This window comes from Eptatretus burgeri, chromosome 2, assembly GCF_056783735.1.
Source record: "Eptatretus burgeri isolate ZD-2024b chromosome 2, Ebu_testis_v1, whole genome shotgun sequence".
Lineage (NCBI taxonomy): Eukaryota > Metazoa > Chordata > Myxini > Myxiniformes > Myxinidae > Eptatretus > Eptatretus burgeri.
In genome coordinates this window covers 65,352,179-65,367,865 of record NC_140962.1, presented here as the reverse complement: position 1 = coordinate 65,367,865, position 15,687 = coordinate 65,352,179, and the positions used below count along the sequence as shown (strand labels likewise).

Here is a 15,687-nt window from a genome sequence, read left to right as displayed (position 1 = left end):
TGTGTGTGTGTGTGTGTGTGTGTGTGCTTGTTGTTGTTTTTGTGTTTCTGGGGCATGAAGTGTTGGGGTTCTCGTTGGGTGTTGGACACATGTGGATGTGGTGTATGGGATTGGGTGTTTGTTGCTCAACTTATCCAGACATTTGCACAATCCAGTTTTCGCCATTTGCATCAGAGGTGTGTGTGGGTATGTCCACCGTCTCACCAGTTAGACCATCCTCCCGGCTCTTTGGGTGCCGTGCTTCCAAAATCAACCTGCATCGTTCGTTAGAAGTAATGTCGAGGACACGGTTTCCATCAAAGTCAACTTCATGGCCAGATTGCAGGCACTGACGTGCTATGGCTGACTGGGTCACTTTTCCAAGCCTAATTGCTCCGTCATGTTCTTCTAGTTGTTCTTTCAAATTTGCACGTGATGAGGTACCACCATTCGATAATACCGTTGTTGTTGTTGTTGTTGTTGTTGCACGTGATGCAAAATTTTGCTTATTTGTGAAAAGAAGAAGAGGAACACAAACTCGTCTCATGATCACGGATGGTTATGAAGAAGATTCTACAACAGCCTTCGCGGCTCCGCCTCAGACTCTGCAACCTCCAATTGGAGAGCTGAACACAGAACAGGCTCCGCCCACCTAGAGCATTGGGAGGTGATGACGCATCACTAGAGAACGTCCAATCAGAATTGACTTTGTTGATCGGTGTCCATTTGACTGTTCTTCATCGTTACTCACTCACTTTGTGCGAATTTCACCTGAAGAAAGCACAACGAAAAGCTTTGTGGTTTTCTTTTCATGATAATGTCCTTCAAAATGTCTCTGTTTATGTCTATGTTAAAACCTTTCGTGAAAACGAATTGCGGTGCATAATATTAATAATGAAGAAACACCATCGCAATTTGACAATTAAACTGAGCAGAAACAGAATGAAGGCGATGTGTATTTATTTACCATCGGATGTCTTCTCATTGTCAACATCCCCCTGTTGGTTCTCTGTCAGTGTGCAGTTTATTGGGGCCATGTAATGTTGGTCATAGCAGTAAACACAATAATTTATTGTGGCAATACGATGGAATTACCGGTAGTTGTCTGGTCAAAGACAAATTAAAATGTGTACTCTGTTTTTCCACAGACTCTTTTCTCATGGTAGTCATTCATGAAAATTTATCATTGGTAAGTTGGAAAAATGAGGAGCAATAGATGATTATAGTGACAGTAAAGACATTCATTAATGGCATTAAAAATTATTGATTATTTGTGTCTGGAACAGCTCGGCGGAAGGATTTCAGGATTTGATGGGGGGAGAGTGGCAAAATTAAAGGAAAAAAAAAACCCATGAAAAGAGCATTTTTTTAATTCCAGTGCCTTTTCCCTGTAAAATAACGGTGCCTCACCCTTCCCGAAAAAATGGTCACTTTTCACCATGACCCATCAATTATATTATTAAAACTAGAAGGGCACTCGGAAGAGAGCATACCTCTGCCCTGTAGTGTGTGCTATATATCGTTTTTGGTCCGATCTCTCAATGATGAAGAATCACTTTTAAAATTCTAGTTGTCGGATCCGGATTCGGATCTTCACCAAAATCGAATTAATTTGTTGTGGTCACACACCCAACCCGTCCACCAAGTTTCATCTGAATCCATCCACAATTTTTTGAAATATCATCCTATGTATAATTTTTGGCCCGATCTCTCAAAAGTGAAGAATCACTTAAAAAGTTCTAATAGCCGGATCCGGATTGGGATCTTCACCAAAATCTGACAATTTTGTCCTTGTAACACACCCAACCTGTCCACCAAATTTCATCTGAATCCATCCAAAACTTTTTGACATATCCTGTACATAAAGAAACAAAGAAACAAACAGACAAACAAACAAACAAACAAACAAAGACAAGCCGGTAGGTGGCGATGGGTTGCCGAGCATGGAAACTATAAGATATAGAGCAAAATGGATGTCATATTGGGGATAGGGAATCGCTTTAAGATTATGCATATCAAATCTCATCCAGTTCCATCGACTGATAACTACTTGGTATCCATTTGAATGAAAAGTACCGAAAATGTGGTTTGAAATCGGAAATCCCCAAAGTTCGAGGGGGCGCTGTGGGTGAAGAAAGATCTAAATCGAAAATCCGGCTCGATCGTTTGTGCACAATGTATTCCGGACGATTAGTGTGAATTTTCATGACCGATTTTGAAGGTTTTTCGGTTGTTGCGAGGGAACCGAAGCGTCCCAAGCAACCATCACAATTTCCAAAAGCACTAGGTCATAAGATGTACCTACCACCCGTGTTTGGTCAAAATCCGCCCACGTTTACTACCAATTATGCTGATGACAAACGAACAAACATCCAAACAAACAGACAGAATTACTGACAATAAGGGTCACCTATTTCGGCGACCTAACAGACAGGGGTGAAAACATAACCTCCTTCACCTTCGGTGGTGGAGGTAATAACTATTTTACCTGGTATGATTAGTGCCTTTCTCCACTCTAGCAACTTCTTTGAGAATTTTAAAATTTATATCTCCTTTTTATCTTTCTTTCATTCTTCTTCCTGTCTGTCTGTCTGTCTGTCTCTCTCTTTTTTGTTGGGAGGGGCATTTTTTGGGGGGAGGTGGGCAAAATACCAATTAAAAAATATACTATTTTACCCCCACAAACATTTTAGGGAGCATTTGCCCCCCCCCCACCTACTTCCAGCACCCTTGATCGGAAAATATGTAAACAAACAGGAAAGGATCATTAAATCACAAAACTACAGAACCAAATCCAAATGGAGATTATGGCTGAGGACAAAGGTTCAGCTTAGATGTTTTGGCCTTCATCGAGAACTGCAATGTATCCTCATAAGGGAAGTATGGGAATGGGAGAGAAGGTATAAAAAGGAATTTGGGAAGAGTGGCTCTTACAATAATCTCTTCATATTGATTTTAGGCACAGAGTACTATTTGCAAAGATGCTGGTATGTAAGATGGAAGAAAGGTCAGTGAAGGCTGCATCTCCAAAGGTGATGAAACACATCATTGTAATTATGGGCTCCAATCATAAATGGAGGCCAATAGTTAAAAAAAAAACCTGGCAAAATACAACAATCGACCATCCAGTGAAAATCATCCCAAGCTCACACGTTGCAATGTCATTAATTAGTTTGGTGTTCTAAATCTGATCACTTGCCACATTACACATTACACAAGGTTCAAATCCCTTATATCTTGTCGATTTATTTTTTGTCCACTATGTAGTTATAACCAAAATAAATCAGGGAAACTGATCCTATTGAGGTTTACTAGTTACAATGGACCACAGAACTTTCCATATCACCATGTAGATAACTATGAAATGGACCCGGTGAACATTATTAACTTCATAATACGGGTGAGGATAAGGATGCAGACTGTATGAATGTGGAAGCCTGTATCACTCAGCTACATCTCAACCGGGTGGTTCATCTTAGAAACGTGTATATGACGTCAGCCTTTCAGGTCGATAACAAGAGGGGAAATAAAAAGAGGGAAAACATCCACTAACAAGCACAACTCCAGAACTAAAGAATAACTGCTGACAGGCACTACCAGAACAATGGATGAATCACAGTGATTTATATCAAAGAAATGTTCAATAATAGAACAAATAACAACAATCAAACAAAAACAATTTGATGAGATGAGATGTGTACCAGACCACTTAAGCACATTCTGTACTTTATGGACATCGACTCCAATTTCTTTGTTATTCACAAAACAATTTATTTGTGCTAATCGATATTAACAACACGATATGGTGACAAATAAAGGAGACACAGATAATCCGCTGAATATAACATGTTTGTAAAAAATAAAATTTGGGTAGAAAAACGAAACCTATAAAATAAGTTACTATTTATAACACAATTTGATATTGTGAGTTGTTCAAGTTCAATATTTCCAATTTCTCACTCTGAGACACTTTCTTTACCCATGAAGACATCCAACTACAAGTGAAGTGACACCACGAATGCCCTCTGACCTGGTGAAAAACGACACATTTCCATTGCTTGAGGGAGTGTTGTTGGTAGGAGGGGCTGTAGTTGGCACGGGTGACACTGAGCCAATGGAAGTCGCCCTTGAGGGTAGAGAAGCATGGTTTGGAGAAGCGATCTTGTCCAGCCGATTGGTTTCTGGTTCCCGGATTCCAGGAAAGATCACCTTTCCCCCTTCCAAAGTTGGTGAATGACACTGCAAAGTGCACATTGAACGTCGATGAAGAAACTGATACATTCCACCTAAACTTGATTTGTGTTTTATAATCGCTATGTAAAAACAAAATGACTTTTATTGGCAGTTACTAAATACATAAGGGTTCATCATCAAGTCAGTGGCTTAACATAGAAGTATAATAAATTAAATAAAGATTATTGTTCATTATATAAAGTTGCAAGTTATTGTAAGAAGATCACACAGAATAAAACAAACAAACATATAAACCTTCAATAGAAACGAATATCTTTTTGATAATGTTGTTATGTTCGTTGATGGGATGACCGATCACCCCGAGCCTAATATATATATATAGAGCTCTTTCAAACCACTGACTCATTGACTGATATTAAAGATCGGTACCTTCCGGGTGATGTAGAAAGCTGAAATTTTGTGTGCCGATGGGCATCGAAGCTGATGCACCGGGAAATATCACAGATCCATTGGAAAGCATCCGTGAATGAAAATATAAATAAATTAAAATAAATAAATGGAAAACAAGAAAAAAAAATGCAAGTGAGCGACCTGAGACAATGGGGGAAGCACAGTCTGTTGTTGCTTACAATGTGTAAGCATACCCTGAAAGCAAATTTTCAAAAGTACCATTTCTTGCATCATGTGACTATCACAAAGTATCCCCAAAAAGCTGCTTTGAGTTAATGAAAATGTCAATAAGAGAAATGATTTTTCAGTACACCACATTTGGACCACATGAAAACAAACAAACAAACATTCTCAAAATTTGTACACTTCCCTCTATTGGTACAAGGGAAAGGCAAGTGATTTCCAACCAATCTATTAAAACTAAGGTGAGTTACCACAGAGCATCATTGTCTACAAATATCTGCTGTTAGACGATAAATGTAAGTCAATAAATGTCCCAAAACCATTAACACAGTATTTAAAATAAGTTAAATTGAAGTTGCAAAACTATAAACACAATATGAACTCAAATTTCTTTATTTCTAGTGCTCTGCCTGAAAGTTGGTTCAGTGCTGCTAAAGCAGCCCCATGGCAAGGATGACACCATGATGGTTTGCTTTTGCCTTCCCAGCTGTAGTCAGGGCAGGAATTTTGAATTTGTTCAGGGTGCCGGCGATAACTCACCAACTCTTGGTGAAAGACACAGTGAGATATTTAATGTTCACTTACAGCCAGTGGTGGCTGACGGATCCTCCAGCTTTACGTCCATCCAGTGATGGACGGCATACACATTGATGCCTCGCCCTGCATGCGTAACACCAAGTTGGCCGTTAATAGCAGAGATAATAGAAAATCATGCCAGAAAGTATGAATTGTACTCCTAGGGAAAAAAATATATGATCTGTTTGTTGAGCTACAATAAAAGTCAAGATTAATGTGTATGAATAAATGAAACCTGAATTTCATAACTTTTTGAACAGCCATAGCTTTTGTTCCAGAGGTATTAGATTTTTTTTCATACCAAGCGTTTTATCTCATATTGTAGTTGCCTGCTTATTTTCTCCAACATTTCACATTACTTTGCATTACTTTAGAATTCATTGCTCATTTTTATCATCTGTATTTCTATTTGGGGTGGCAAGGTAGCCTCGAGGTACGCGCACTCACCTTTGAGTTGTCTAACCTGGGTTTCAATCCTGACCCAGCTATAAACTGTCATCTCAGTGGTTTGCACGCAGGGCAATTCATCAATATGTGTGCGCCATCCCTCGGATGGATGTTAAACTCGTTGTGCTGTTTTCCACCATTATTTGGTGGATGGTAAAAATCCATGATGCCTTCACGAAGAGTAGGTGAGCTATCGTCAGCACCATGAAGAAATTACAAATTCCTGACCTGACAATTGCTGGGAAGGTAAAAGCAAAGCACCTAGCATAATCCATACCAAAAATAGCTTTGGCAGCAACAATGCCCTGTCAAGGGGATGGTACTGGTCAGGTCTCAGATCTCTATTTTTTTTAGCTTATCTGGAATTTACATTCCAGAGAAGGTATTGTCTTCACGCGCCATCCGTCCATCTCCTTTTTCGACTTCTCCGGCCAAACTGCTGGGCCAATCCGGATGAAATTTGCAGCAATGTTCCTCTCCTGACTCATAACAGGAATTGCAAAGCTCATTCCGGTCACATGACTTAAAGTTTGTCAAAATGGCTGACTTCGTAAATTTCTACACAGATCTTCTCCAGACCTACCTGTCAGAATGCTACCATATTTGGGTTACAACATTAGGATAGGGTCCTGATGTTAAATTGCGGAGGCCACGACACTCACAATACCGGAAGTGTGTAAAGATGGTGGTCTTGCAAATTCCTTACAAAATCTTCTTCCCCCTGATCTACCAGTCAGAATGCTACCAAATTTTGGTTACAACATTAGGCCAAGGTAGGGATGTTAAATTGCCGAAGTCATTCTGATCACATGACCGAAAGCGACAAAATGGCCGACATCGTCAATTTTGGGGAAAATCGTGTAAATTCATTCAATAATCTTGTTCTCCAGACCCGCCACTCAGAAAGCAACCAAATTTGGGTTACAACATTAGGCCAGGGCAGGGATGTTAAATTGCCAAAGTCATTCTGATCACATGAACAGAAGTGTCAAAATGGTTGACATCGTCATTTTTTGGGGAAAATCGTGTAAATTTCTTCAACAATCTTCTTCTCCAGACCTGCCAGTCAGAATACAACCGAATTTGGGTAACAACATTTGGATAGGGTAGGGATATTAAATTACCGGTCATTACGATCACATGAACGGAAGTGTCAACATGTCCGACATCATCACTTTTTGGGAAAATCGTGTAAATTACTTCAACAACCTTCTTCTCCAGACCCGCCAGTCAGAATGCTACCAAATTTGGGTTACAACATTAGGATAGGGTCCTCATGTTAAATTGCAGAGGACATGCTAATGATGTGACCAGAAGTGTGTCAAAATGGCCATCGTGCAAATTTCTTCCAAAATCATCTTCTCTCTACCCACATGTCAGAATGCTACCAAATTTGGGTTTCAACATTAGGCCAGGGTAGGGATGTTAAATTTCCGGTCATTCCAATCACATGAACGGAAGTGTCAAAATGGCCGACATCATCAATTTTTGGGAGAATCGTGTAAATTCCTTCAACAATCTTCTTCTCCGGACCCACCAGTCAGAATGCTACCAAATTTGGGTGACACCATTAGGCCAGGGTAGGGATATTAAATTGCCAAAGTCATTCCAATCACATGACCGGAAGTGACAAAATGGCCGACATCATCAATTTTGGGGAAAATCGTGTAAATTCCTTCAACAACCTTCTTCTCCAGACCTGCCAGTCAGAATGCTACCAAATTTGGGTTGCAACATTAGGCCAGGGTAGGGATGTTAAATTGCCGAAGTCATTCCAATCACATGACCGGAAGTGACAAAATGGCCGACATCATCAATTTTGGGGAAAATCGTGTAAATTCCTTCAACAACCTTCTTCTCCAGACCTGCCAGTCAGAATGCTACCAAATTTGGGTTGCAACATTAGGCCAGGGTAGGGATGTTAAATTGCCGAAGTCATTCCAATCACATGAACGGAAGTGTCAAAATGGCCGACATCATCAATTTTTGGGAGAATCGTGTAAATTCCTTCAACAACCTTCTTCTCTGGACCCACCAGTCAGAATGCTACCAAATTTGGGTTACAACATTAGGCCAGGGTAGGGATATTAAATTGCCAAAGTCATTCCGATCACATCAACGGAAGTGTCAAAATGGCCGACATCATCAATTTTTGGGAAAATCGTGTAAATTCCTTCAACAACCTTCTTCTCCAGACCCGCCAGTCAGAATGCTACCAAATTTGGGTTACAACATTAGGATAGCGTCCTCATGTTAAATTGCAGAGGACATGCTAATGATATGACCAGAAGTGTGTCAAAATGGCCATCGTGCAAATTTCTTCCAAAATCATCTTCTCTCTACCCACCTGTCAGAATGCTAACAAATTTGGGTTGCAACATTATGATAAGGGAGGGATGTTAATTATACTGTGGAAGCCATGTGGATCACATGACCAGAGGTCTGTCAAAATGGCCGAATTAGTCAACGTTTGGGAAAATCGCATGAATTTCTTTTTAAAACCTTCTCCTCCAGATCCACCCATCAGAATGCTACCAAATTTGAGTTACAACATTAGGACAGGGTCGTGATTTTAAATCGTGGGGGGTCATGCCGATCACATATCACTATATGTGTCGAAATGGTGGACTTCGTAAAAATTTTGAAAGTTGCGTAAATTCCTTCAAAAATCTTCCTCACCAGACCCATCAGTCAGAATTCTACCAAATTTGGGTTATATCATTAGTCCAGGGCCGATATAAGCTTAAGGTCAAGTGGTCGTATTTTTATCTTTCATTTCCATATTCTGAGAAAATGCCTGGTGTTGGCGCAGTGGTTAGGGCAGCGGCTTGGGATCCAAAAGGTCCTGAGTTCAAGCCCTGTTGGGCCACTGAATTAATACACCAGGGGGTTGACTCAGCCTGTCATCCTTCCGAGGTCGGCGAAATGAGTACCAGTATACTGGGCCGGTGTATACCCCGGTTAATATTGGTGTACCATATCCCTGTGTCGTTAGAGGCGACCAGGGTTGCGTCAGGAAGGGCATCCGGCGTAAAACATGTGCCAAATCACAATGCGGTTCATATGGATGATCCGCTGTGGCGACCCCGAACGGGAGCAGCCGAAAGAAGAAGAAGAAGATTTCCATATTCTGAGAAACTTAGCATGCCTTTCACCAAATATAGTGCATTAAATTTAGGCATTTGCTGACAGGATAGCCTAGAGGTGTGCTCATTTTCCTCCGAGGTGTCTATCTTGGGTTTAAATCTCGATCATATCGTTTTTAAAATCTCAAGCATTACATTTCTATTTGAGGATAAAATAAGCATATTTTCCCAAAAGTGATTGGAAAGAATGACACACTGTAGTAGAACGAGGACGAATGTACCAATCTGTGAATATTCACAGTAAAAACAAGGCTAAACAATCTGCAAAGGATTATCAGTGGATTGTGTTAAACAAGGAGGCATAAAAATCAAACAAGGCAGATCATATATATCAACAGGTTGACAGTTGGCAGTGCTGGCTGGTGATTTGCCTTTGCCCTCCTAGCTGAAGTCAGAGCAGGAATTTGTAATTTGTCCAGGATACTGGTGATAACTCGCCTACTTTTGGTGAAAGATACCATGGGATATTTAACGTTCACGAACAACCAATGCCGGTTGATAGGTCCTCCAGCTTAACGTCTATCCATCGTCCTGGTGGAGGGGAGGGGGGTGGGGTGATTTAACGAGGGTACAAAAGATCATGATTTTGGATGGGGGATGATCTGAGATCGTGGTGAACAGCCGTCTTGAACATCTGGAGGGAAGAATGAGATTGAAGAGAATGTGGAAGTTGGTTCCACAGGTGGGAAAAAAGAGAAACGAATGAGTGAAGCTACGAGTGATCAAATGTCAATAAGGATGATTTGTTATTGACCTTCTTTAACACATTATATAAATTTTATTGCAATAATTAGTCAATTTTAACTTCTAATCCAATTCCTCTTTTTTGTTTGGGGTCTGGGGAATATGCCAAAGTGCATCCACTAATCGCTGACAAACATGAGTGGGGAAGAGGCAGGGGGACTAACAGACCATTTATTTCAATCCTGGCAGCACGTTACGACCAGCGATCGAGTACTAGATCCATGCTGCACAAGCCCCAATGAGGCAGCCGGTTTTGAAATTGCTGGATATTGAACATCCATCTCAAAGAGCAGTTGCCTGAAATATCTGTACCAGCCGCACCTCGACACCAAACACATGCTGAGGCTGGATAGCATTTATAAGTGAACATGATATTTCATTAAGGATGAAGGAAAATCGATTCCATATTTCCCAGCTGAAATCAACAAGCAACAAAGTACGACAATGAAATCTGATGGCTTTCAGAAAAAAAAACAAAAACAAAGAACCCAAACACAATTTCAATGACAGAATAAACAATTACTTGGACTATTAAACACACAGCCATTGCTCATCGGAGGAAAATGTTCATTAGTTTAGGCCCGCTTTAGCCTTCTTAGTTTTGATGGTGCACACACAGAAAGGTTTTTTACAATTACTATGTGGAGCTTAAAAAATTTTCACCTCACTTCCCACTTTGTCAGAATGTCATGTGGGAAGGACACAAAGATAAGATGGTAGTTGTAACTGCTGCCTGACCAAAGCAAGATCCAATGTGCCTCTGAAGTCAAATGTCTCATTGTACCTCCTACTCTAGGGTAGTCAGAGATAATTTTGTTTTCATCTCGTATTTATATTTTTCAATGGAGTAATGATACATATAAAAAGGATGCATCAATAATAAGGTAGCTTAAAATAATAATATGAAAGATACATCAGACTCGAGGTTCTGACCAAAAGGTCTCATCTCACCGGCACTCTATCTGCAAGACTGTTCCGGCTCAGTGCAGTAGCATGAAGGGATAGCAGAAAAGCAAACAGGTTGTGGTGGATGGTTTACAAGTGAATGGATGCTACGGTTCTGGAAACAGATGCGTAGACATGAAGCGTGAAACGTGAGCTCGAATACAATTTTTTGCAGGTCATGTTGATGATATACTGTAGCCAGGAATTCCTTGCAAGGTGCTGCCAAAGCGGTTTTCAAAGGGCATCAAGCAGTATGGAGTGCACAATACTAAGCTCTCTCCCGCTGTCACATGTCAGGACGAACTGTAAATGTTATGGGGTCTCAGGTGCCTGAAACATCGTTGGTCCATCTTTCCTCCATGCAATTTTCTCGCTTCGCACACACACATACCCTCCATTAAAGTCCTTTTCTGGCAGTTGCTGGAGGCTTTTGGAGGCAAATCAAAAAAAAATCCACCTGGTTATTATGACTGCTAAAAGCAGGCAGGTTGCTAACTCATTAGCGTTTTGCTCGGCGAGTTACACAATTGCACTAAAAGGCCTGTTTTCCCCTTTCTGCCATTTTCTACACAATGTGTGATATGCATCTTTAAACACATTAAAGGAACCAAGTTTTTCCAGGTCAAAGGTGATAGAAATCAAGACTTCCATTTATAAATTCTTAACTTGCACAATTTGGAGTCATGACAATGATTGTATTCTGAACTTGAATTCTTGACCCATCATTTTTATATATTATGATTGACATTTCCTACAGAAATAGTTATTTATGGATGAAACTTGTTCACTCTTCTCTCGAGGAAATGAATTATTGGATAAACTACTTTGAGTTAAAATGAAATTCTCTTTTGCAAGGCCTGGAATTTAAATGTTCAAATAAATTTGTGTTGAACATAATGCTGGCCAAACCCCCCCTCCCCACCCCCCAAAAAACCATGTTGAACTTTCAACCTCGGAGAAGTTGTGAGCTCAAACTGCTTCAGCATCACCTGCTGAGATAAAATAAATCTTTACAGGTTTCAACTAACTCATCCCGTTGCCCCTTACCCTCTCCACCCCCAATGTTGCAGGCATTTTTTAATATTTTTTTTTTTTACCATAGCAACATCTGGCATATTCGTACAAGCAAGATGACCAATGACGGTGGTGAGCGTAATTTAAATTTATGAATGTTGGTTAAAAAAAATGGAAATCCACATTTGCCTTAATTTTTTTGAATCAAATGGCTCTTCAAAAGTGAAGCATCAGATTAAAGTTCATTCTCATTCCTCGGATAACGTTATCAACCTGCATGGACATCAAGAGCAATTTGGTTCTTCAAATGTTCCTCAATAACTAGAAATTATACGATGATTCGAGATGTATCTATTTGTTTGACTTATACGCACTTCTGAACCACTGGATGGAATGAGTTGGAAACTCGGGGTGTACATGGGGATGGTTTTAAGTGGTAAAAAGTAAATATTCCTAGAGGAAATCAGGTGGAGGATGACCCCCAATTTTTTCGATGTAAATGTAGGTATGGCATCATACCACTCCCATTGGTGGGAGGGGTAGGGGTATTACAATTGTCATACTAAAATACACCATTTCTGCGGAATTAACCTGTCCATAATTCTGGAAGAATTCACATGTCTGTGGATAGATTATTCGCTGGTAACTGTAAAAAAAAAAAAAAATACACACACACAGACACAAAATCTGGATACTTCAAGACCTGGGAGGGCTCCGTTCTACCTCCTGAAACCTATATATGAAGACAACAACCAACAACAACAACAACCACCAACAACAACAAAAAACACACTCAGGACTTCACACCTCTATGTATCTGTAAATCAGTTAATCCATACAATTTTGCTCACGATAAAGGCAAAACTTTGAATTTATCTTGCCCCCTTCTTTTCCTTTCTTTCCTCGAACCAGCGAAAAGCCACTCTCCTCTTCCACACTCGCTACCCTCCCTGGAACTTGTATGCTAGGTGACCTAGTTTCAGCTGCTCTGATAAATGCATTACTTCTTCAAGGCACAACATAAAGAGACTTACAATGCACAATCACTAGTATGACTATCAATGTATTAATGCTGGTTTACAACTCAAAACCTTGTATTTTGTACCATTTTCAGAAACGTGAAGGGGTTTTATTTTTTTAATCCTTGCTAACAATATCAATTTTTTTGTACGATTGACAACAAATGGGATATTAAATTAAATATTTGTGTTTTGCTAATCAGGCCTCGTGTGCCCACTTCCATGTGTACATTCATGTAACGTGGGTCATCTACCTTAATATAAGATCATCATCTGTTAAATTTAAATTTGATTAATTTTTTTGATTTTAAGAGAGGCATGAATCAGGAAATCATATGACAGCAGTATAAGTACGTATTTCACAAAACTAGATCTTAACCCTCACAATGCCACATTCATTGGGAGGATTAAGATTTCGACTTGTTTCCCTTCCCTCACTTCAAATGGCACCACAGCCGACTCTCATCATGAGAAAGACGAATGCCTCAATTCTGTGTTTGCTTCCAATTATTGTGTCCCCAACCCCTCACTGTCTGTACCCACCCTCCCCAGTCGTACCAAACTGCTCCTGGACTCTGTATCGTTTGCATCTAAGGAGGTGGAGAAGTGTCTGTCAACCTATCTAAATTCCCAAACTGCTCTGTTATTGGAAATAAATACTTCCTGTTTAGCCTAAGCTATAAAATTGCAGGGTGTTTTATAAAACCATGGAGACAATGTTCCACTGAGTTCATTGTGCTGGAGAGGGGAGTGGGGAGCTTTAGACAGGTATGTGCTTGGTGGCTACAGCTGTACAGGGAGGAAGGTTAGAGTGGCAGGGAGGAAGGGGAAGGGGTACCATATTTTTGTACCATATGAAATAATTGTCTATGTCTATGAATTTAAAAGCTGGCCCCCAAATCCACTTGAAACACAAAGTTATTTTTAAAAAGAGTACATCCTTAAATTTTTCAAAGTATATCTCTTTTACTCATTACACATACATGGGGTTCCTTCAAGACCATCTATACATATTCCATTCACAGCCATGATTTGTCCAGAATGATGGCACTATTATAGTCACGACTCACGAGGCAGAGAATATACAGGGTGGTTTGCCAATGCTCTTTCCAACGGCAGTCATGGCAGGATTTTACCCAGTATACCTGCACACAATGGCCTACTCTGTTAAAAGGTACCATGATCATGGCTGAGAGTGGGACTCAAGAGTTTGGCATCGACGGAAAATATTATCAGATCGGACATTAAGGTTAATTTCTTTCCAAAGGATGACTGCGCACTCATTTAAACACCTTGCCTGCGAGGCATCAGGGTGACAGTTTATTGTTAATCCATTTCGGATGTGGAAAAATTGTGAAATTTTAACAACCCTTGACCATCCACCAGACATATATCTTATACATTCTTCCAAAGCTCCTTTCTTTTTCCCCCAAGCCTTCTCCCAAATTATCATATATCTTCTATCCTCTTCCATCTTGCTTCCTTTTTCTCAAATCAAATTAATGCTCACACCCCTTTTAAGAATGTTGAATTTGCAGGGGGACTTTAATGGAGACTTAGAAAAGAACATTTTAAATACAAGAATATTGTTACGGCTGTGGAAATTCGCATTGCACCATAAAGGGCACTCAGGTGAGATATCTCTGTAGGTACATGTGTAGTTAGCCCAAACCCATTGTATAGAGGGAATTTATGTGATTCATCCAGGCTGCGACGCTTTGAGTTAGCCATTTTTTCTTTTCCTATTGTTATTTTGGTGCACAAAACAACAACGAACATAGCCACATCCAACATCTCCACGATCACTCCATTCACTCCACGACGCCAACAACCTCGACGCCAACAATCACTCCACTCACGCCACCTTCCACAACTGCGCTACCACCATCATCACCACTTGCCGTTCATCGAGCATCGTGCGGTCACGATCTCGGCGGGACGGATGGAGGAGCGGAGTGGCAGCGGCAGCAACCAGTGTGTGAAGGGGCATCTCCCGCCAAGATCTCTCACCCAAAACGCCCGCGCAAACATCTCCTGCCCAAAACACCCGCGCGAACATTTCCCGCTTGAATCTCGTTCCCCTCTCCACCGAAGTGAGGAGAGGGAGGGTAGGGTGGCGTGTCCTCTCCCGATTGGCGGGTGCGCGATGTGACGTGTCCGAACGGGGCGGGGCGCGGGGCGGAGAGAGGGGGAAGGACCTCCCTACAAAAGGCGTGGACAGAGAGAGTTCCGGGGGATCGTTCAAAACTGGAGGGCAGTTCGGAACTGAGAGGATCGTTCAAAACGGAGAGTTCCAGAGAATAGCTCGAAACCGGGAATCGTTTCGTACTGGTCTCGTGTGTGCATCGCCTGTTCGGGTTCTTCTTCTTCTCTTTTGGTTCGGTTGTGCACGGGGCTTCTCGAGCCTGTCGGTGCCGTCCCTGGCCGGAGCACCTGCCATTCCCCACCCCGTCCGCACCGAGATAGTGGGCAAAACGTGATCGAGTCCCCCCCCCCAAAAAAAACCCCGTCTGAGCTGTCGGGCGCACGGCGCGAGATACGCGCGGCACGAGCTGGTCAGTGCACCACGCCAACGGACATGGGAGGAGGGACTCACCAGCCACAAAAGGGAAGTCGCTACTTCCTTTCTTTCTTTTCTTTGGGTTTGTGTAAATGACTGTGGGTGGCGCTTGTCCGACAAGCAGAACTGTTTAAGTGTTGCCGTGTGTGTGCGTATTCAGTTTTAACTCTTGCTTTCGCTTTATATGTGCCTTTTGATTATTGTGACTGTAAATACGTGCCTTCCGTGCTGGTCTGTGTGAATTAAACGTGCTTGTGTGAACTTGTTCCCCGTTTCGCTGCGTCCTTTCCTTTGTTTGACTCTCCATCCTGCTTCACGTAAGGGGTTCGTAGTGGGTGCAACATCCCGGTAATTAATCGGAACCGTCAAGGCCGACGATAACACCGCTCGGTTATCACTGTAGCACGGAACGGACCGCTTAAGCGGTTCG

At 41.3% G+C, this 15,687-nt stretch overlaps 1 protein-coding gene across 1 annotated transcript in view; it reads right to left on the bottom strand.

Moving 5' to 3' along the window:
* The window catches only part of LOC147032202 (kinesin-like protein KIF26B), a 244,239-nt gene that overhangs the window by 164,551 nt on the left and 64,001 nt on the right, over window positions 1-15,687 (bottom strand). Inside the window, exon 2 of the mRNA XM_085850516.1 lies at window positions 4,010-4,218. Within this exon, the coding sequence (XP_085706642.1) occupies window positions 4,010-4,218 (209 nt within the window). The remainder of the gene's footprint in view (window positions 1-4,009; window positions 4,219-15,687) is intronic.